This window comes from Plecotus auritus (genome assembly GCF_963455305.1).
Source record: "Plecotus auritus genome assembly, chromosome: 9".
Taxonomy (NCBI): Eukaryota; Metazoa; Chordata; class Mammalia; order Chiroptera; family Vespertilionidae; genus Plecotus; species Plecotus auritus.
In genome coordinates this window covers 23,914,685-23,936,043 of record NC_137783.1, presented here as the reverse complement: position 1 = coordinate 23,936,043, position 21,359 = coordinate 23,914,685, and the positions used below count along the sequence as shown (strand labels likewise).

The 21,359-nt window shown below is 45.5% G+C and overlaps 1 protein-coding gene across 32 annotated transcripts in view; it reads right to left on the bottom strand.

Moving 5' to 3' along the window:
- Positions 1 to 21,359, bottom strand: part of SORBS1 (sorbin and SH3 domain containing 1) — a 227,874-nt gene that overhangs the window by 52,185 nt on the left and 154,330 nt on the right. For 14 of the 32 annotated variants that reach the window (XR_013959030.1, XM_080641447.1, XM_080641448.1 and 11 more), the window contains 4 exons: positions 11,823 to 11,870; positions 11,572 to 11,701; positions 9,828 to 9,942; positions 4,480 to 4,563 (listed from right to left, as the gene is read on the bottom strand). Coding sequence is in view for 30 of the 32 variants with exons in the window: in XM_080641447.1 (XP_080497573.1) it covers positions 4,480 to 4,563; positions 9,828 to 9,942; positions 11,572 to 11,701; positions 11,823 to 11,870 (377 nt within the window). In the remaining 2 variants the exon portion in view is untranslated. Of the gene's footprint in view, positions 1 to 367; positions 434 to 4,479; positions 4,564 to 9,827; positions 9,943 to 11,571; positions 11,702 to 11,822; positions 11,871 to 21,359 lie in introns of all 32 variants that reach the window. The other 18 variants (XR_013959029.1, XM_080641435.1, XM_080641436.1 and 15 more) reach the window with 2 other exon arrangements.

Sequence of the window (21,359 nt, the reverse complement as noted above, 5' to 3'; positions counted from 1 at the left end):
CTGGAAAATATAAGCCCCGCAGTAATCAGAGCTTCAGAACTCTATTCTCCTGGCTGCAGAGAACTACAAGTACCACAGCACCTGCCGGGGAGGAAATACCTAGTTTCTGTCCTTTCAGAGTCTGGTGACTGTGACAAATACTACATGTCAGAAGAGTAAGTCATTGCTTAAAAACACACACACTTCTAAACATCAGTATATATCTTAGAGACTTTGTTAAATAGATTTATCACCAAGCAAAAAAAAAAAAAAAGTTATCAAGTTAAAAAAAAAAAGTGATTGAAGAAAATAAGAGCAAAACCCCACAGCACACTCACACTAACCAGGCTAGGAGCACACACACAGCCCCCGGAGAGGCACGCATTACCTTTCTATCCTCTCTAGGAAGGATAGAGCAGTCTCCAGGAGTATAATCCCATATCTTTTTGGGAGGCTGATGGGAAGCAGAGGAGGAAATGGAGAAATGAGCATAAGACAGACACGGAGACCGGCTCACACAAAGAGGGGCACACCAGGAGGACTCAGCAACAGGGAGCTAGCACGGGCGTGGGCGCTAACGGGGAGCTTCCTTTCTACGTTTCTGTCTCAAGAGCAGATCACTGTTGGAGTCCAAATATTGCAAACTTAAAAGACACAAAGAAAAAAAAAAGCATTAACACCAATTTGAACAAAAATCGAAACTTTAAAATTCCCCGTTGTTCTTTTCAAACTAAGATGGACACGGAGAGCCCACCTCTCTGAAGCGCTTCTGCACTGTGAAGCTCGTTGTTCATCAATGTGGCAATCTGGAGATCTGGCCAGTGGAGGGTAAACTGCACTCCATGTGTTTTCTGTGTTTTGTGGCAAGTGTACCAAGTGGGTGTTACGTTTCCCACGGTGTGACGAGGCAATTTTAAAAATGGTTCCCTGCTTGCTTAGAAGTTAACACTGCTAGCGGTAGAGCCAGACCTTCCATCTCCCTGAGAGAACAGAGTTTCTACTTTGCATTTAAACAGCAGACTATAAGGCTATTTTTTGTTTTTTTCCTTTAACTCTTCAAGGTAGAATTAGGGTACATGCCTAAAACAGAAATCTGCCCGGAGAACCGTTGTAAGTTTTGTGAGGGAGGGGTTCGAACGTAGGACACCTGGAAGTTACAAGCCACTCTAACTGCCCCCAGGTGAACCCTCTGTTCTGCCCACTTAGGCTTGAAATTTCCTATACAGCTCCCTCTCCCCTCTGCTGTCACTTATTAGCTCCTGGAATATTGTAATTATAGTCATTATAACCAATGAGGAAAGCTCTTTCAAATTGGTTTACATTGTGACATTTTGCCTTGAGCTTACTTAAAGAAATCACATTAATTTCTGTAGAAGTTAGAAGGGGAAGGGGGAGAAAAAAAGCTGACACCCAGGCTCTTAGTAATAAATTTGCAAATGAAAAGTAATCTGATTTCAAGATGCATTCACTATCCACAGCAACAGGACAGCAATGCGATCTCTGTAGACGTATATTCTGCACTTTATAAAGTAAGTGCTATTGACAATTATTGTTTTTCTTTAAGCACTTTACACACTTCATAGATGGTTCAGATGGGAAGTAGACCTTTGAAAGTCACATACAGTCTCCCTACGTGCACTGACTGCAAAAAATAAGAGTGCTTACAAATTAAATTGGTTGTAAATAACCTTCCCCAAAATGGCCCCTGGAGTCTGGATTGACTTGATATTCCACAGCACCTGTGAGAGCTGAACGACGTTAAAGTCAGCATCTTGCTAAGTGTCAGCGTGTTTTGGTGGATTTCAGGGAAGGGGCTGAAGGAGAAAGGGGTCCAGGGTAAGGTCTAGCATCCCAGTCCTGGCAGGCTTTCCTCCCTCGGGGGTGGGGTTGAGTGGGTGTGGAATTAAAAGCAGAAATGATGACCCACACACTTTGGTAGGAGTTTTCATTTCATTCTGCTTCTGAATGACGGCAAAACCTTCGAAAACAACTTTCCTGGTTTATGCCGCTTTCATTTATGTCTCTTACCCTTGTATGGCCCAGAGCGACTGGGGTAGGAGGGACGTGAAAAGAAGGAAAAAATTTCTTCCCACCTCCTCTTCTTACCAAACGCTGGGAGTGCCATTCACTCATTCAGCTTGGTTCAACTAGATAGGAGCCCACCCTTCGAATGCCTCAGACCATAGGAACCGTGGTCTCAACACTGCTCCCTCAGGATAGACAGCGATTACGTTATTTGGTAAGTCTTTAAAAGTTTTACCTTTCATTACTTCAAAAGACCCACAAAAAAGGGAGCAGTCCCCTTTAAGGACTCTAAGGTCTATGTAAGGAACACTTGTGGCTTGAGAGAAATGACATTTTGGAAAAGCATCTCTTTAAATAAGTAAGAGGCAGTTAGAACAACAGGGTAGGGGTACGAATGACGGGAGGTCCCAGTGTACGAATGGGCTGTGCTCCCAGGACCTGTATGGCGTGGCTGGGGACACGCAGACCAGCTTCCCGTAGAAGCAGTGTCAATTCCCTGAGCTCCTCAGAGAGCCCGCTTAGTGTGTGCTGGGGCCGAAGTACTGTCTCTTGCTGACAAAACCAGAATTATTTGCAGTGACAGATTTGGTAAAACAAATGATTAATTAGAGACTTTTCAAAATGTTTCCTAAAAGCTAGCATTAAAGAGAGAACTAATTTAGTTATTTGGCCAATGAGGACACGGCTAGAAATTTGTGGACCTGAATGGACTTCAAAAGTCAATGGCATGGACTTTTGCTTATGCATACTTTAAAGCAAACAGCTTTTGTTTTCCCTGAAGGAAATATGGTATTATTATATATACCAATCATTGGGGAGAGGGGAGGAACTACATATATCAAAAGGTTTTTCGGTGAGATAACTGAGCAGGTTTTAAGAAAAATAAAAGGGGAAGGGTTAGAATACTGTTAAATATTTGAATGTGGAAGAGACTGCCTGGGTGGACTCCATTGATGTCTGAATGGTGGACAGCAGAGAAAAAAGGGAGAGAAAGGAGAAGTGAGGTGTGCATCAAAGCTTTGGGAAGGGGAGATGGGGCACACTTTGGGTTAGACGCTTCCCTTTCATTGGTCACTAGGTGGCGCTGTTCACCCAGGACAGCTTAGCTGCTATTGGGAGCCAGTGTCCAAGGAGGGACAAGGCGGGAGGAATGTCTGTTCCTACAAGCAGGATGTTTGCAAGTCAGGTGCTCCTCTCAGAAGACGCAGGAACTTTGAAACAAAGCTCAGCATCGCTAAATCAACAGAGAAACCCCAGAGCACCAGCTTACTTTGTCTTTGTCTTCATCTTAATAAAAATATACACCATGTATTTAACATTTTACTGAACTATAAAGTTAATTCCTGTCTGCAGATAAAACCATCCTCCAAACCACGGTGATTCAAATACTGGAGGCAATGCTTAACGTCTCACACAAATATCTAATGGAATGTTTTACGTTTATACACTTAACCCCCCACTTGTAAATTCTTTCTGCAGTTGCAGTGGTGAACATTTAAAGTAACTGGAGTTTTAATGTCAGTTTCCAGTCATCTCCAGTGGGAAAATGAGCTCCCTTCTCCCTTCTGGTGGATACTCCTCTGAGTACAGGGCTAAGAAACCCTCCTTTAAGTGCCCCCAAACCCTCTGGTACCAAAGCCGACTCAGACGCATCAGGGGAAGCTGCAGAATGTTATTAGGCTCAACACTAAACTTGCTAGAATTCCTAACTCTCATTTCAAATTCTGGGAAATGTTATCCTAACTCAGAGCTCATTCCCTAAAAGTCACCGGACATGGGGCTGTAATCGTGGGTCACATCTGCACAGAGACCCTTTCGGGCCGGCTTCGGCACTCCCTTGCACAGGTGCTTTTAAAACAGCGGTTCTCAACCTTTCTAATGCCACGACCCACAGGTTGAGAACCGCTGCTGTAGAGCCTAAGACCATCGGAAAACACAGGTATTTACATTACGATTCATAACAGTAGCAAAATTACACTATGAAGTAGCAACGAAAATAATTTTATGGTTGGGGGTCACCACAACATGAGGAACTGTATTAAAGGGTCGCGGCGTTAGAAAGGTTGAGAACCACTGTTTTAAAAGCTCTATCGCTGTGTGGTGCCCTTTCCTGCCTATCTTCAGTATGCCATAAGGACTTTGGCCAAGGAACTGAACGGATGGCCAATTTAATGTCATCCACAGGCACGTGGCATTCGTTGCTAGTGGTGGGAGGGACTAAGACCAGCAAGGATCTAGGTGTGTCTCTCGGGATTTTCTGGCAATAAATCCAGAGCTCACCGTCCTTTCTTGGTGAAGTAAAGCAACGGAAAGCTTACAGATGGGAGTGAGACTAGGCAATCCCACCCGGATAACCGACACGGTGCGCCCCACTCCCTGAAGTCCTTGCAAATAGATCTGATTCCTTAGCAGCAACAATGCAGCAACAGCATGATTTTTAAAAATGTCTATAACCACTGAAGCTATTAAACTTACCGGTTTCCCAAACTCCAATTCCGAAAAGAATTTATACCAAGGTTCATTCTTTAAATCTATCTCTTCTGGGCTTATATCCCGACTCTATAGGGGTTGGTGACAGGGAAATGGAAGAGAGAGAAGGATAACATTATGCAAAGATTACATAGGAACAGGCCAGTAGAGATGCAGTGGTTTCCAGATATATACAGAACTGCATTCAATAGCAGCAATCACCCGTTTCCACAGACACTGGCAACATCACAAAGCTAAAACAGGTGGGGAAGGATGTGTTTATAGAAACAGGGCCCCTGAGCGAGGGAGCAGTGGGTGCATCACGCTCAGCCCCAAGGCAGGAGGATGGAGTGTGGATGGGGAACTCTGCACCACACTGCTGCCCCCACACAAATACGAATGCGGGGATAGCAGTATTTCCATGTTGTGGGAGAAAGAAAGACCTCATTTCCTCTTCACAAAGAACTATTAGTTATGAGCAAATAACCTGGTGAGCACACCAAACATTTAGCCATTTATGCCAGGTGAGTAGAGCAAACAATTTTTACGGGCTAGTACAGTTTTAGTACTTATTTGCAAGGCTGCCTTAAGGTTTTCAAAATAAACGCAAATTTTGACACTTTTATACAAGCCAATTTGTTAATACTGCATCTTTAATGGCACATGAGTAGGTGAGAAACCATGTCCTTTACACAGTAAAGTGAAAGATGATATAAGTAACAACAGAGGACACGAGTGAAGAAACATCTTAAACAAGCTCCTGAGGGGATGGATACAGATAGAATATACTTTATGTTCTAACAAGTAAATGTTAAAGAGCCGGGAAAATTAAAGCGAGGGAAAAGCTGAACAAGACAGATAGCAGAACAGGGGAGAGAAAAACTTCTGGCTTATGTTACAAAAAAAAGTTAGATTTCCCACTTTTCAGAATTCTAAGAGGCAGTTCACACAGAGTGATTATGGACCCATGGGATTCCATATTTAATCAAGTATTTATAAAGTCCTGGTACCTTGCTGTGGAATGACGTGTGTTTCTGGAAATAATTAGTTAAAAATGAATGCCTGGAAAGCAAATCATGTTTCCCCCAATAAACTGGAGATATGTTCACAGCAGACAAAGTGTTAGAGGCTCATGGCTTAATTAAATTCATACATGTCTATGTTTCAAAAAACCTTGATAGTCATAAGAGAGGGGGGTGGATTTTCTGGTAAGGATATGAAATAGGAAATGTACATTTCCCACGGAGGTGGAAAATGGTGAGTGAGCAACATCGGGCCCCCGCACAGGAGGAGGGGCTGCGGGCTGCAGACTCCGCAGTGCGCCTGCTCCAAAGCAGCTCCTCCGGACTCGGTTCTCTTAAGGTCCAGGCCTTTGCAGCTTGTAGGGATGCTGCAAAGGTCTCAGCGACCTTCACCAATCCCCTCTTCTCAGATCCTTAGAAGAACCTTTACTAGTATTTCTACGTTTGTTTTATTTTTTTGCAAGTATAATAAGAACATTTATTTCCACCAGAACTGTCACTGTAATTTTTCCCGACGTTTGTTTTAAATGGAGGAAGATGACAGAGAATGTTCCTCTCACTGAGGTTCACTGACTATGCGTTAGTTGAAACCAGAGGGAAGTGTCCAGCTTAAAACTTCCCCCCACCGTCTGAGGGACTTCGGCTTAGATCTTGAAGGAGACGCGGCGCTCCTCCTCAGCGGGCTCTGTAACTATGTAAAAGAATGGATTCTAGGCCCTAGCCGGTTTGGCTCTGTGGATAGAGCGTCGGCCTGCGGACAAAGAATGGATTCTGTGTTTATTCAGGGAGATGAGGCCCGGTACCTATACTATTCAGGAAAAACAGTTAAGACATTGGGACATCCTAGGTCCTTATATGATGGGGTTTCATGAAACCTGTTTTGTGTTTATTATTTTTAGAGACTATTTATAAGCTGCTCTCTGGGAATAGGTTAGGCTTCTTTTTTTAAAAAATTAAATTTACCAACTCTTCCAGGAAAGTGCCTGAATGCTTTGGTACTTGGTCCTGAAAGAATTAACCCATTTTATCGCTGAAGGTTGTTTGCAAAGTGTCCCACAGCTGAGGTTCACACTGTGCCAAGGGCTGAGCCAGGAGGCATGTCGAGCAGCTTGGCCCAGGAAGTGAGCGGTAACACCACACAGTGGTGCCGTCTGCGTTTGACCGGGCCATGTATAACCCAGCTGTCGATCAGTGGTGGACGGACAAACAGCACGGGTCCTTCCGACGCACAGCAGGATCTCGGGATGGCAGGCTCCACAATGCCAGGCTCAGTGCTCTGCGGCCGGGGCTCCCCTTTTCCCAGCTGGCAAAACCCTTGGAACAGGCGGGTGCCTCGCCAGGAAAATGCCTGATTCTCCTCAAGGACAGCTTTGTTGCTTGAACAGGAGCCAGAGACCAGCTTCAACTTTTAATTAAATAGCAATCTGAATGCGGTACGTTTATTGGCACAGCACTTCATAATGTTCGGGGTTCTTCTGCCCACATTCTTGCCCTCGATCCTCTCATTCATGACCTCAGTTCAGGCCAGATTATACTTCTGGTTGCAGATGAAAACACCGAGGTTCAGAAAGGTTAAAGGACCTGCTCCGAAACTTGAACTCAGAACTCGGTCTTCCAAGTGCTGGTGCTCTTTAGCCGCACTGCACTTCTCACACGCCCCGAGAGAAGCGGGCAGGCCCACTCAGTTTGCAGATGATACGAAGCTAAAACGGGGCTAAGTGACAGACCTGAAAAGCCAGGGAGGAACTCAAACTGGGAAGAAACCAAGGTGGGAAAATCCCCTCATTTTACACTTGCAAATGTAAGTTGTGTAATTCCTACACTAGTGTCTCTCCTTCCCACTGTTCCCCCAACATCTAACCCAGGGTGTGGCATGTAAAAGCCATTCTCTCTGTACTTGTTGAGCTGAGTCCAAGTCCTGTAAGGGGCTTGGGAGGAAAGTAAAAGGACAAAGCCTGAAAAGGCTATTCCTGCCCAAGCAGGGCCTGACCGATGATCTCCAATTCCACGGCCAGAAGAGAACGTGGATTCACACTATGGTAAGACGGGCCGAGCAGTTATGAAGAACTTAGTATGATTTTGCCAAGTAGCTGAGTAGCTCATCAAATCTGTGCGTCTCCTGGTGGGGTTTCTGAAGGTGGTGTAGTGTTTTATTTCTCTGGGTGGTTGGCATTCGCTCCAGGGACAGAGATGAGCTCTAAGGCAGCCTTTACAGTCTGCCATTCAACCCTGCCTGCAAACAGCAGAGAGGTGTGCCAATGAGGTCGCAACTTAAATCGCCAGGCTTAAGCAGACGTGAGTACCTCAAATTGGAAGCAAAAGCATGGTTCCCCCCCCCGCCCCAAAGGAATTGTGTATTCCTGAAAGCAAATTTAGATTCCACACCTGTCGCTAGTTAGTGCACTCATCCACAGTTAACGTGTGTGCGTGTGTGTGTGTGTGTGTGTGTGTGTGTGTGTGGTAGCTAGGGGTGAGGGGTTTGTCCTCAAATTCTGGCAAACCTGATACGGGATGTCAAAAGGCAAGACTCACACACTGAAACCAATGTTCCAACTTTTCTGTTCAAAGATAGCTAAGAAAGAAATCAAACATAAAGGATTAACTTGACTACCGTGAAGAGTGGCTCAAAGATGAGGTTTGACTGAAATTTCTCTCTAAAACGAAATCTCTGGAGGAAGAGTCTAACAGAGTGGAAGCTCGAGGATGCAATGTGATGGGCCCTCTGGAGCTTACGTCCCACAACAGGATGGGCCTAGGTCTTGGCACAGCACAGGGGCTTCTGGGTAGGAACACAGATAGTGCTCTGTGATCCATGTGTGTGATCAGGGCAGGTCCTCAAAGACAGCTCCTATGGGCTACTCTGGGTTTGTAAACAAATGGAAGATATCTGTAACCACTGTGGTATCAAGGAACACCTAGTTCTGAATTAGTGGTCAAATTATTAGGAACTAAGGAGAGGAGGGGAAAACAAAGAAGAAATTTTAGGGGCAAGGCTTGGAGAGAAGTGACCATCTGTAAATAATCATACTGCCAAAACAAAGCACCCACAGGCCTACATAGTCTCTGAGGTCGTTCACGTGCGTTGATATGTGACGGCGTGTCCTGACTTGTTATTCCCGGGTCAGGAATACACCCAGAGACGACTGTCTCTCCTGGAACACCTGTGTGGAAGGTTACCTTCTGAGGTTATCATCTTCTAACACGGAGAGAGCCTCCAATGAAGGGTGGAGCCAGAGGCAACATTCTCCGCTCCTCTCTGAACTTTTTGCTTAAAATAACTGCAGTGCACAGAAAATGCTGAGGAATGACAATCTGGAGCATTACTGCAGGCTGCTTTATCCTAATTAAAATTACTGATCCCTGTGTGCTTTCAAAGATGTCAAACTTTTATCTTAGTCAACGTGAGGTCAATCACTCCTGAAAAACACGTGGCACGGGAGAGGCAGAGGGAGAAGAAGGCGCCCCCACACCTCACGGGTTACTTGCTGTGTGCTCACTGTGGTAACAGCATTTTAACAGAATCCAGTTCCCAGCATGACAGCTCCATCCTGCGGGCCCGGCGGAGGCTGCGATGTCACGGAGCTTTGGAGAATCCCTTTAACCATGATCAGAATTCTGAACCAGCTTTTTCAAAGGAAGGATGGATAAAAGGAAGTGTGATTGGCAGATAGGAAACTAATGGGTTTGCACAAATCCTTCCCCGTTTCACAGAAGAGACCGCTTTTCCAGGGTGGTCTGCTCTGCCCCACAGGCCACTTCCCCACTTAGAAGAGATGTGAACCATAAATCAGACTGACTATGACATTCGTCCTTGATACTGCACGTGTCAGAAAAGGAAGACCTAAAACACCTGTTTTAACAGCCTGGGGCTTTCCCCCCTCAAATCACAACATCATATTAATTATTTAGCTTTTAGTGATGTACTAGTAGTACCTTCTACAAAATTTATGCATGTTCAAATAAGAGGCACTTAAAAAAAAAAAAACCACCATGAATTTAGTCCAGTTAGTAATAAGCCTGCCAAATTAACGGTTAGATGTTTAAAAAAAGATAGCAGCAAATCAATCTTTATGTTAGTAGAAAATTCTAAATTCGTTAAAACCATGCAGAAAGGTGCCAGAAAGCCACAAGACGAGCTTCTTTCAAAGCAGACTCAGGACTCATTTTATGAACACCTGCAAAAATGAAAAGGGTAAAAATACTTCATTTTTCATTGTCTCCTAAACAAAGCAAGTCTATCTCCAGGGAGAAAGAATGTGATGCAAGTGCACAATGCATCCGGATTAAAGAACACGACGGGGTGAGACAAAGGGACTTTAATGTTCACGTTACCATCTTTTCGTTGTTCAGAACGGAGGACTTGCCCGGCTGATACTCGTATATGCTTTTGGGCTCTGCACGGTATTTCCTTGTATCCACTTTCTTATCTGGGGGCTCCCAGTCGTTTCTGTAGAAAGAAAATCCTATTAGAGCTGTTTTCATGAAAATTGGCATCCAACACGTTCTGACTTTGGCCGACTGTAGTCTAATCAAGGAATTTTTAAATCCAAAGCATAAAATCGGACTCGGTGAAAAGCACTTAATTGTGCTGGTTCCCTTCTCAAAACAACCAGTTAAAGCTCTGGGTTTGCTCCACAAAAGGCCTGAGGTACCAGGAACCGGGTACCAGGAAGCAGAGAAGAGAGGGAAGCAGGGAGGGAAGCAGCAGCAGCAAAGCTTGCTCTGCTCTCCTGAGCTTATCATCCCCCAAACATGCCTGCACTTCCCACTCATGCTTGTGCAGGGAGAGAGAATATAGGTCCTGGAGCCAGTCAGCTGTGGTTCCAATCCCTGCGATAGTACTTGCTAGCTGGTGATCCAGGCTACACACTTTACCTCTTGCTACATTAGTTTCCTCATCTAAAAAATGGGGTTGTTGCAAGGATTAAGTGCATGTAAATCACCAGGTCCACAGTAACCACTCAGTAAATGCTATTTGCTATTATAACCGTGTTGTTCCCTATTCCACACTTCACCCCAGTAAGCACCCAAATTGCAGCCTTTGGCACACAAATTCAACCGGATCCAGTGGTGGGTTTCAGAGGAGATATGAATCCCTGAAAATTGTTTGCAGAGTTCTTATGCATGCACATGACTGCCTTTGCACTGTGATTATATTTAGTTTTTGCTGCAAGGCAGGGATGATGATTTATATATGCTTAGATTCCCCCACAGCATGTGGTCCCATCTGCACAGAGAATGCACCCGGTTTGATGAATGCAGTTGCAAAGAATTTATAGGCAGACCCAAACTTCCTTTCAAATTCATTATCAAACTCCTGAGCCAGATGCCACTTATGCATGTGTGGGACTCTCAGAACAGCTATTCATTGGTCTACGAAGATGGAAAAGGTATGAAGGTGTGAAACTAAGTGTGTCTTTCCGGAAAAATAATTCATTTTGGCAAGAGCCTCTTTTATGTTGAGAAGCAGTGGGAGATGCGTGGGACACCAGTCCAGATGGCATAAGGGGGTTGCTCCATGGACATTGGAACCCAATGAAAGAATATTGGGTCATTCTGTGCGGGTGTCAAGACATGACTAACGTCATCATCACAGCCAATCCACACCTATGTCTCAATAATACGTGCTGTGCAAATAAACTGATATTAAAAAGTGTAACTTCATGCTAAAATTATATTCTCTGCTACAGGCTCCAGTCAACACAGAGAGTATAAAAACACATGACAAAACTTAAAACTAAGGTTTCTCCTGTGAGAAGGTAAAAAGAGATGAGTTATAGCCAACGGGAAGTAAGCCCACACTTGGCCAGGCACTGAGAAATGTTATATGCACTATCTTGTCTTGTCCTTGCAACACCCCTGACAAATGTAAAATGTGTCCCCATTCTATAGATAAGAACACAGGAACTCTGAAAGAAAACGTCGTTGCTAACACAGGACAGAGCAGGGACTCCAGGTCAGGGCTGCCCAACTCCTGGCCCCATGGCTGCTGCCCAGCAGGGAGAGGGGGGACCTGGCTGCCACACTGTGCGTGGCAGCCTGATGTCACAGTGGATCGGGGAGAAGGAGCACTTACCTTTCTGGGCTTGATTTTAGTGAGGAAGAGCGGGCCGGCAGGGGAAGTGTGGCTGACCGCTTAACTACCTTCTCACCATCAATGTAGCTCATCTCACTTTTTGAGCGAGGCACAGAAAGGGGAGATTTTGCTGGAGAAGAAAAGTGGGTACAAAAGACTTAAAACTGATGAAAGCAGAAAACAGAAAGATGTTTCCCCTTATCCAATGCTCCCTCTTCCTCCCCATGTTCAGGAAATTCTAAGTCACTTACTGTCTTCAGAATAGGAGTATCGAGGAGAGTACAGATCTGAATCATCATCTAGTGAACAAAACAAAATGCAATCAGGAGAAATCCAGCTGAGGCAGGAGAACAAGCGACCTGTGCCCACTCCCGCCGACCTGCACCGCCATCCAGTCACACCAGGGGCCCAAGGGAGGGGAAGGAGCTAAGCGAGAAGAGCCAGGTTTGCAGAGTCCCCCCCCCCGCCCCCAAACAGAACCTGCAGGCCGGAAGGTACAGTCACGTGGCCTGGGAGATGACCACTGCCTGACACCAAGAAAAGCATGGGGACAAGTAGCCAAAGGGCCTCAGGGAGAGTTTCCACAAGCAGAGCTGGAACAGGGGCCCAGCCTGGCTGAGATACCTCCCTGGATGCTCACCCCAAGTCTCTGGTCTAGCCTGCAAGGTCCTTGGAGTCCCCCAGGCCTGCTACTGCGTGGCGTTGTCGGGGAAGAGGTGTGTTTTCTAGCTCCCCACCTCAGCTGTGACCTGTTTTACATGCTAAGGTTCCCTATACAATATCATTTAACAAACAGGCTCTGCAGCTAAAAGAACAGTTGGAGAAATCCCTCATAATCGTGTTTTGATTCCATGCCGACATGGTTCCTCAAGGCACTTTCTTGCCTTGGGATGTAACACACCCATGGGAGGTGCGGTTGTGCAGTTTGCTCCGCAAAGGCGCTGCTCGGGGTGAGTGTCACACTGTGGCCCTGGAATAAGTCAGACTCCCGGGGGTTTCTGTAGCGCGAGATGCCCTCCGAGGGCACGCCACGCCCCTAAAGAAGCTGGGCTCTGGGCTCTCAGACCTGGGAACGAGATAGATCTGAACCCTCGTGCCAGTGGCTGTACTGAACTAACACTGGGGCTACAGGTGCACTTACAGGGACAGATTTCACAATTGGGAGTGTCCTGAGAATGTCAGGTGTTTGGTCGCTATCCCCACGATGACCCCTCCAGTGCTGAAACAATCGGCCTTTCCCATTTTCTAAGATCTTGCTAACCCAAACTCAGGATTCATGAATGTGGACTGAAGACCCAGTACCTTCCCTTCAAATCTGAAGCAAGTTTAACAAAACACATGAACTAACCTGAAAAGACATGTCAAAGAATCCAGGACATGTTAATGACTACATGTTAGTCAAGTCTTTGTCGCTATAAAAATCATTTTTAGTCTCTGAGTAGTACAGGTCATAGTATTTTGTGCAATGTAAATAAAGCTAAAACAGCTGTTATGGTGAGTCAAGTATTCTGCAAAGGCAGCCGCTATTCCCCCCCTTCTTACTCCCTTCCCCTCTCCCCATTTTTATCTGTCCCAGGTCTGGCGTTCCCTGCCCCCCCCCCCCCGAAAATAAAGAAAAGTCATCAGGTACCAAGTTATTTCCCCCACCTTCTTCCCCATCCTTCTCTCTGTGTTAAGGCTAGGATTAGTCAACATCAAAGTTGAACAGGGCTTAAGGTTCTTCTATCAACACAGCCAAGCCTTTCCCTGCTATAACCTGAGTGGGTAAGTGTCTAACTTTTGAGAACAGGCCAGAGAGATAAAATGGCATCCAGAAATATATATTTTGAAGTACTGTTCTGAAGAGCTTTGTTTTAAACAGAACTTCTGATTACTGTACTGATAAAATGCTATGATGTCAAAGAAAACTAAATATCAACGTTGATTGCAGGCATTTGACTGGAAAAATCATGCCTGTCTAATGAAAAATTAGCTCAGTTGGGAACCAATGAACATAGTGCTTAAAATCCAGTCTAGCATTTTAGCTCAGAACTCTGCATTTCTCTGAACCATGGAGAATTACAGCCTTTCTGTAAACGGTAGCATGAGGGTTAATTTCTATTACCTGTTCTTGAGGTAAGAAGCAAATGGGGAAGAAAAAGGCACTTAAAGATTCAAAGAAAAAATTTAAAAGCCCTGAGATCTTTAAAAATATTTTCTCTCTAGAGCTTTCAAATTGTGGATTTCTAGAAGATTCTTTTTCTAATTTTAGTCCTCATCTGAGGATATGTTTAGAGGGAGAGAGAGAGGAAAGGAGGAAAAGGGAAAGAGAGGGAGGAAGTGAGAGAGAGAGAGGTTCCTCCCGTATGCACCTTGACTGGGGATTGAACCCACAACCTAGGTATGTGTCCTGACCGGGACTCGAACCTGCAACCTTTTGGTGTATAGGACAATGCAATAGAGCTATCCAGCCAGGGCTAGAAGGTTTGTTAACAGAAAAGGAGAAACAGTTCTTATAAGATGAAAGGAATAGCTTGGAGTATTAAACAATGTATGTATTTTGAAAAGCAGAAGCAGGAAAGATGGAGGTGAAGGCCACAGAGATGAATGAATGATGTTCTTGATGCTATTTCTTATTGGGGGCAGGTGGGAAAAGAAACCTCGTCCATCTGAGGCTAACCCAGGGCAGGGGCTGCGCAGAGTGAAGCAGCTTTTCATTCCCCACCCGGTGGCCGTGGGATCCGAGTCTGGCATGTGGATTTCAGTTCATCAAACCTTTAAGAGGGCAAATTGAAGTTGTACTGATCCATCTGAATATCCAGGGTACATATAATTTATTTTTTAAAATTTGACGTGTGTCTTGCAAAACTAATAGAAGAAAATTTTACCTGTACTTATGAGTAAAAATAATAGCAGCTCCCATTATTAAGTGCCTAATAATAGCCAGTAATTTACTAATATCATCTCACTTAATCTCTGCAATAGGAAATACATAAATATCTCACTTACAAACAAGGACATTGAGGCCCAGGGGGGTCAGGAAATGTGCCCGTAGCCACGCAGTAAGAGACAGAGCACGTCTTTCTGACTCCACTTCCCTGGGCCGCCTCTAGGCCCTCAGATAGGGGTGTGTGCCTTGCTCTAGCCCTCACTGCCCAGGCCTGGGGGAAACTGTGGCTATTCCTTTATAATTTATAGCATGCAGGAGACAAGGGAGAGTGTTGTTCTGCAACTCAAGTCCTGCCCTGCAGTGCTGGCCTGCCTCCCAGCCCTGAGGCCTTTGCTCTGTTTTTCTGCATCGTCCCCTCCCTGGTGACACTTAGGCAAGTTTGCTGCACTACCCCACCACTCTGCAGTTTTCCTCCTGCTGGTCTCCAGGGACATGGGTAAAACCGAGTCACTGTTGCTACATCTCCCACTTGCTGCTTCTTGCCCTCCACACTGGGGTAGAGGGGTATGAAGTTCAGAATGGCAGTGAATGGGAAAACTGGGTGTAAGGTTACCTGTCTGTATGTCTATACACTAAGGCAGTGGTCGGCAAACTGCGGCTCACGAGCCACATGCGGCTCTTTGGCTCCTTGAGTGTGGCTCTTCCACAAAATACCATGGCCTGGGTGAGTCTATTTTGAAGTGGCGTTAGAAGAAGTTTAAGTTTAAAAAATTTGGCTCTCAAAAGAAATTTCAATCGTTGTACTGTTGATATTTGGCTCTGCTGACTAATGAGTTTGCCGACCACTGCACTAGGGTTAGCCAAAAGGAGAGAGAGAGAGACAAAGAGGTAGAAAGAGAGAGGCAGACAGAGAGACAGAAAGAGAAAGAGAGATGGACAGAGTTAAACCACAGTCCAGATACATTAAATAAAACATTTCTCAAATTGTCCAAGAACATGGACATTGTCAGTGTCTGAAATCCTGCCTTTACTCTTTCTTTAGGGTCTTTTTTTTTTTTTTTGGTTAACCCTCACCTGAGGCTATTTTTCTCATTGCTTTTCAGAGAGTAGAAGGGAAGAAGGGGGGTGGGGGAGAAAGAGAGATAGAGAGAAAGAGAGAGAGAGAGAGAGAGAGAGAGAGAGAGAGAGAGAGAGAGATCAATGTGAGAGAGACACATCAACTGGCTACCTCAGTACGTGCCCTTGACTGGGAATTGAACCCAGGACCCTTGGGTGGCAGGGCGACATTCGAACCACTGAGCAGTACCGGCTTGGGCTCTCCAGGATTTTTTAAATGATGCCATAGTAGGCTGAGCTGAGCCGGGATCCTGTGATTCTTGCTCGTGGTGGAGCCACATGCTGACTGTGCCCCTCAAAGCTGCAAACATCAAACCTTGGCAGCAACGCTCAGAACTTCCTGTGCCAGCCACTTCCAGGAAGCTTAACACTGAGGGGATTCACTGGGTGAACAGCTCGCTCCCGGGTCCAAGGGCCCTGCTGGGCTCTGACGTTCACACACCAGCGACTCTGCTCTGGGCTTTGGCAGTCTGTCCTGGAGGCGCATCTGGGAGCAGCTACTCCCTTAAAACTGCCAGGAGGCACATAATTGCCTTTTCAACCACAGTGACTTTAAAAATGAACTTCTAAAAAAAGACTTTCTTGGAGAATTAATGACAATCTTAGACACTGGAAAAAGTGCTGGTTGAGAATAATTGTTCTATAAAAACTATGTAATTGACCAAAATGGGATGGGCAAAAAGCAGTATTTGCATAATCACTTGCCTATATCAATTAAGTTTCAATTTTATGCATTTCTTAGACCTTGAAAGTTCAAATTATTTCTGAATATCAACAGCTTGTTTTAACAGTCTTTTTCCACTGCTCAAATTAATTCTTTCTCCTACTTTAACCCACACACTTAGGAAGAAAAAGGACAAACACCACCAACAAAAAGATTCAAAGAAGAAGAGAGACCTATGTAGAGGTAGAGACCAAGTCTGGATGGGGGGAAGAGGAAGAATTTACAAGAGAGGAAATAGGGCAAGTTGGTCCGTAGCCCAGGGAGCTTGGGAAAAGATTCCTCAAGCTGTCTAGGTCCCGGTTAAAGGAAATCAAATTTTAAAGGATGAACAAAGATCAATATAGGGTGTAGAGTAGCTATAGAAGACAAATTCAGGAAAAAGTAGAATCTGAAGGAGGGGGAGAGAAGGAGGTAGAACAGGAAAGGAGTGAAAGCTGGAGAAAGACTCACCAACCTCATCTCCTGGGGCATTCCTGGCCCTTGAAGGTGGGAAGGGAGTCCGCCACTGTCTCAACCAGCTTGCGGCCATCAAAGACTCTCGTGCTTGCTAGGCGGAGACCTCTGGGCAGCTCTAGTTAGGAGAGCAAAGGTGACCGCTGGGAGCGGCTCAGCCCCTCCTCTGGGCAGTACTAGCTGGAGTTTGGGGCAGGAGGCACAGATCCTGGCCAGGCATCTTCACAATAGAAGGATTTGCTTGAACTCAAGCAAAATAAGGCTATTCTTAGAAATCCTGTAAGGCCAGTAGGGATTATTTTAACTCAAATATAGATGTGACTGGGAAAATCAGCCGCCTAAATCCTTGCCTTAGTGCATCTTCATCAAGAATTGAGGGAAAAGCTCACCGAGACCTGGGGATGTCTTGGGGATGGTGTCTTAAGTCACTTCGCCAGGAGGTGGCAGTGGCCACCATTCGCCTGACAGTGGTGGCAGAGGCGCCAGATAGCAAGGCGGACATCACCCCTGGCTGATGTGGCAGATCTTCATCTTGACATGAACAAGGCCATGGACCACGAGGTTTTACTGCTTATTTGGAGGCATCAATTGAAAATATCTTCTATTTTCACGGAATTTTTGAATCTGTATTCCCCACTCTAATTCTATATCCAAATCCCTCAAATTGTGCTAGCGAGTGTCTTCCTCTTCTGGAGGGTGGAAAGGGTGGCATTCCAACATCCCAGTGGTACTCTGTCCTGGCCAAGTGTCAGGGAGCTTCCCTGACTTCATACTCCCAGACACTGTCCCAGGAGACACCGGCTCAGCCAGGGAGGGAAACATGACTGACTCAGAAGCAGGGCAGGCCCGACGCCTGGAATCAGACATCAGAGAGCCCTTGGGCAAGGGGGCCAACCAAGAACAGCCGGAGAGGAACAGGAAGCAGCAGAGCAGCAGAACAGAGTGCATAAAAGCCCGGGTCTGGTGGGCCCCAGAGACCTGGGTTTGAATCCTGGCTCTGCCACTTACTGTGTGATCTTGCACAAATTACTTAACCTTTCTGAGCCTCACACCCTTTATTGATAGAATGAGGCCGAACCTCCTGAGGTTGCTGGGAAGATGAAATGACATAACGACTGTGATACAGTCAACACGGAGCCTGGCATTTGGTAGGGGCTCCACAAAAGACAGTTGAGGCACAGTCACCGCAGTGGCTATGCTACTATTATTATTAACAGGATTCTGACTGTGAGCTGCTGGGGTGCTGGCCACCACACTGCTATTTCCTAAAGCAGAAGGGAGTAGGCGGGGAAGAGGCGTTTCGGAAGGTGTTTCTCCACAGCTTGTTCCTCTCGCTCCCGCTTTAGCAGGAAACCCTGGGCAGGATGTCTGAAGACTCCTTCTGGCAGCCCCTCCACGGTCTGGGTGCAGCGGAGGGTGGGGCGATGCTGGGCTCCATCAACATCCCTGCTCCCCACCCCGACAATCTTTTGACTTGGTGGTATCTCAGAGGCAAGGAAAGGACATTTGCTTTTGAGAGAGAGAATGGAGTGTAATTCCCAGGCAAGTCGCTCTGGGTCAGAGAGGAAGGAATGATGGGGAGGAGGGGGTGAAATGAAAGTTTGTTTGTTTTCTTAAAGAAAGTAAAACTCATTTGCTTGGACTTCTTTGAAAGTTATTCCCAAAGGACTTCTGGTAAATTATTATTTTTTATTAGCTTCCTAAGGACCAGGGAATGTAGTAAAATGACAGGAAATAAGTCTCCTGAATTCATTTTACTCTCCCCAAATTTCCTAGCCCCAATCCTTCCCAACTGCCTCATGAAACAAAGAGTAGAAAACATTACATTGCTCCTGTCCCATACAGCACTCTCCAAGATTACAAAGCAATTAGAAGGGGCTGCTCCCTGTTGGAATTTACAGGTTTCTTTAAAAGGATATTTTAAACCTCATTGATTAAGACATGCTAATCCTACTTATCTTCTGAAAGTCTGGCCAGAAGTTTACTTTTGCACTGTAGCGAGGGGAAAAAGAAGGTTGCTAAGCCAGCATAAACAAACTTTCATGTGGTCTTTTACTATTCAGGAGAACCAGCTTTGAGACACTTGGAAATGTCTTTTTTTATACTGTATAAACAACCAGAATCTAGACCGCGGCAGCAGCTGTAGGCTAGGTTTTGATAGGTTTATTGCAAATTCCAAATTCTGAATTAAACAAAACAAAAAACCAGCAGCAACAACTGTCTCCTCCTCCCCGGGGGATGAACTCTGGAATGAGGGCTCACATCTCTCAGTCAAGCTGTCTATTTTTTATTGCTCATTAAAAACTAGGGGTAGAGCCTCGTGAGGTGAGGTGCTAATCTGTCTTTAACACCTTTCTCTGAATGGCTTAAATCTTCCCCATGTTGAGAAGGGTGTGCAGGCGCAGGGCTGGATCTGCACCAAGGACAGGCTGAAGAGGACCTGCTGGGCTCACAGCACAAGCCATAAGCCAGAGAATCTCTTACTAGTTACAAAAATTTAAAAACACACAAAAAACAAAAAACGGTTCTCAAAAGAGATCGAGTCAAACGTTTCACTCACTTGTAAAAAGCCCTCATCTAATTGAATGCATCTGTGCTCTACCTTGGAATCCGTCATCTAGACAGGAGCGTGGGCAAGAGATGAAATCTACCCTATTTTTAAAAGATCTCCAGGGAAGAAGACTTTCTTAGAAATGTGTGTTCAAGTTTAATCATATTGGGTATTATGAATTTTTTCCTTTTTATCTTTGAAAATAAAAAATAATAAGGTCTGGCCTTAGCTGGTTTGGCCCTGTGGACAGAGCATTGGCTCAAGGAATGAAAGGTCCCGGCTCAATCCCTGGCCCTGGTCAGTGCACATGCAGGAGGCAACCAATTGATGTTTCTCTCTGTCTCTACCCCTCCCCTCCCCTCTCTCTGAAAAACAAAAACAAAACAAAAACAACCAATGGGAAAAATATTCTTAGGTGAGGATTAACAAAAAAAAATATATAGTCTGCTTCCTAAATTATAGATGAAGAGTTGTCATCCCTTATTGTTTAAGCCTTTAGGCAGAATAACCCTAGTTCCCCCGTGGGCCTGACTCGATGTGTACCAGAAGGCAGACGTCACCGTTGGCCAGGGTTGCTAGGTGTGGCAGCGGGTGATGTGGCAGCTCTGGGTGTGAAGCCATGAAACCCTATCTTCAGATCAACAGCCAGGCTGACCGTGGCAGCTGCTGGCACTGCCTGTGCCAGGCCTCCAGCAATTTTCAATGGGAGTCACTGCTCCTTTCACAGGATTCTCCAGGTGCCCCCCCACTGCCCACGTCTACGGGACAATATGCCTTCAGGCATGGCACGCACTTACTATAGACGTGAACCCTACCTTATTGAGTGGGTTGGGCTCCCAGGTCCAAATAAAGCAAACAAAAAGTACATTTAATCAAAATTACCCTGAAAAAACCCCTTGTCCTCAGTACAACTGTTTCATAAGCAGTGCTTTTGGCTAGACTCAGTACCCCAAGATAAAAAGACTAGATTATCTCACACCAAGTAGACTCTTGTTGGCAGTGAGGTGGTCAGAGATTAAAATTCAATCATCAGCTTTTAATTTTTACATCTGTTTTAGTATGGTAGACTTTTCTTTTCATTCATAATAGGCCCGAGGCATGAAATGGTTGGAAACCAAAGACTATCACAGAACAACAGGGAGACCCAAAAGGGAATATGGTCTTTTATTTATTTATTATTATTATTATTATTATTATTATTATTGAATCCTCACCTGAGGATATTTTTCCATTGATTTTCAGAGAGAGGAAGAGAGAAATATCGATGTGAGAGGAACACATTGATTGGTTGCCCCCTGCACACACCCCGACCAGGGTCCAGGCTGGGGAAGAACCTGCAACTGAGGTACGTGCCCTTGACCCAAATCAAACCCGGGACCCTGCAGTCCAAAGGTCGATGCTCTATCCACTGAGCCAAACTGGCTAGGGTGGGAATATGGTCTTTTAACTAAAGCTGTATTTAACACATCCCAGTGTGTCATCTCATATATGTTAACTGATCAATAAAAGTTTGGTGAATGACTGAATGGACGACTTTACCAATGGTGAGAAGGGCTGTGGAAAGGTTTGCTGACCTAATTAGAGCAGAGAAGAACCGAGGTGGTGGCTCATCCTAGAACAGTGGTCGGCAAACTCATTAGTCAACAGAGCAACGATTGAAATTTCTTCTGAGAGCCAAATTTTTTTAAACTTAAACTTCTTCTAACGCCACTTCTTCAAAATAGACTTGCCCAGGCTGTGGTATTTTGTGGAAGAGCCATACTCAAGGGGCCAAAGAGCTGCATGTGGCTCACGAGACACGGTTTGCCGACCACTGTCCTAGAAGACAACCCTGACTCCATGGTCCAAAGCCTTCATTCATCAACACTCGCCAGGTATGCACCGAGGACCTGCTGTGGCCTTTTGGACACATGCTTTTGCAGATGCCACCACGTTGCTCAGAGTACGATGGAGTGGCCTTGCCTGATTCCCTGCCAGATGTGGACTTTTGAGAACAGAGGACTTATCTTATTCATGGCACTAACCTCAGTCCCCAGCACAGGGAATGGCTCATGCAAGGGCTCAACCCCGCCTGA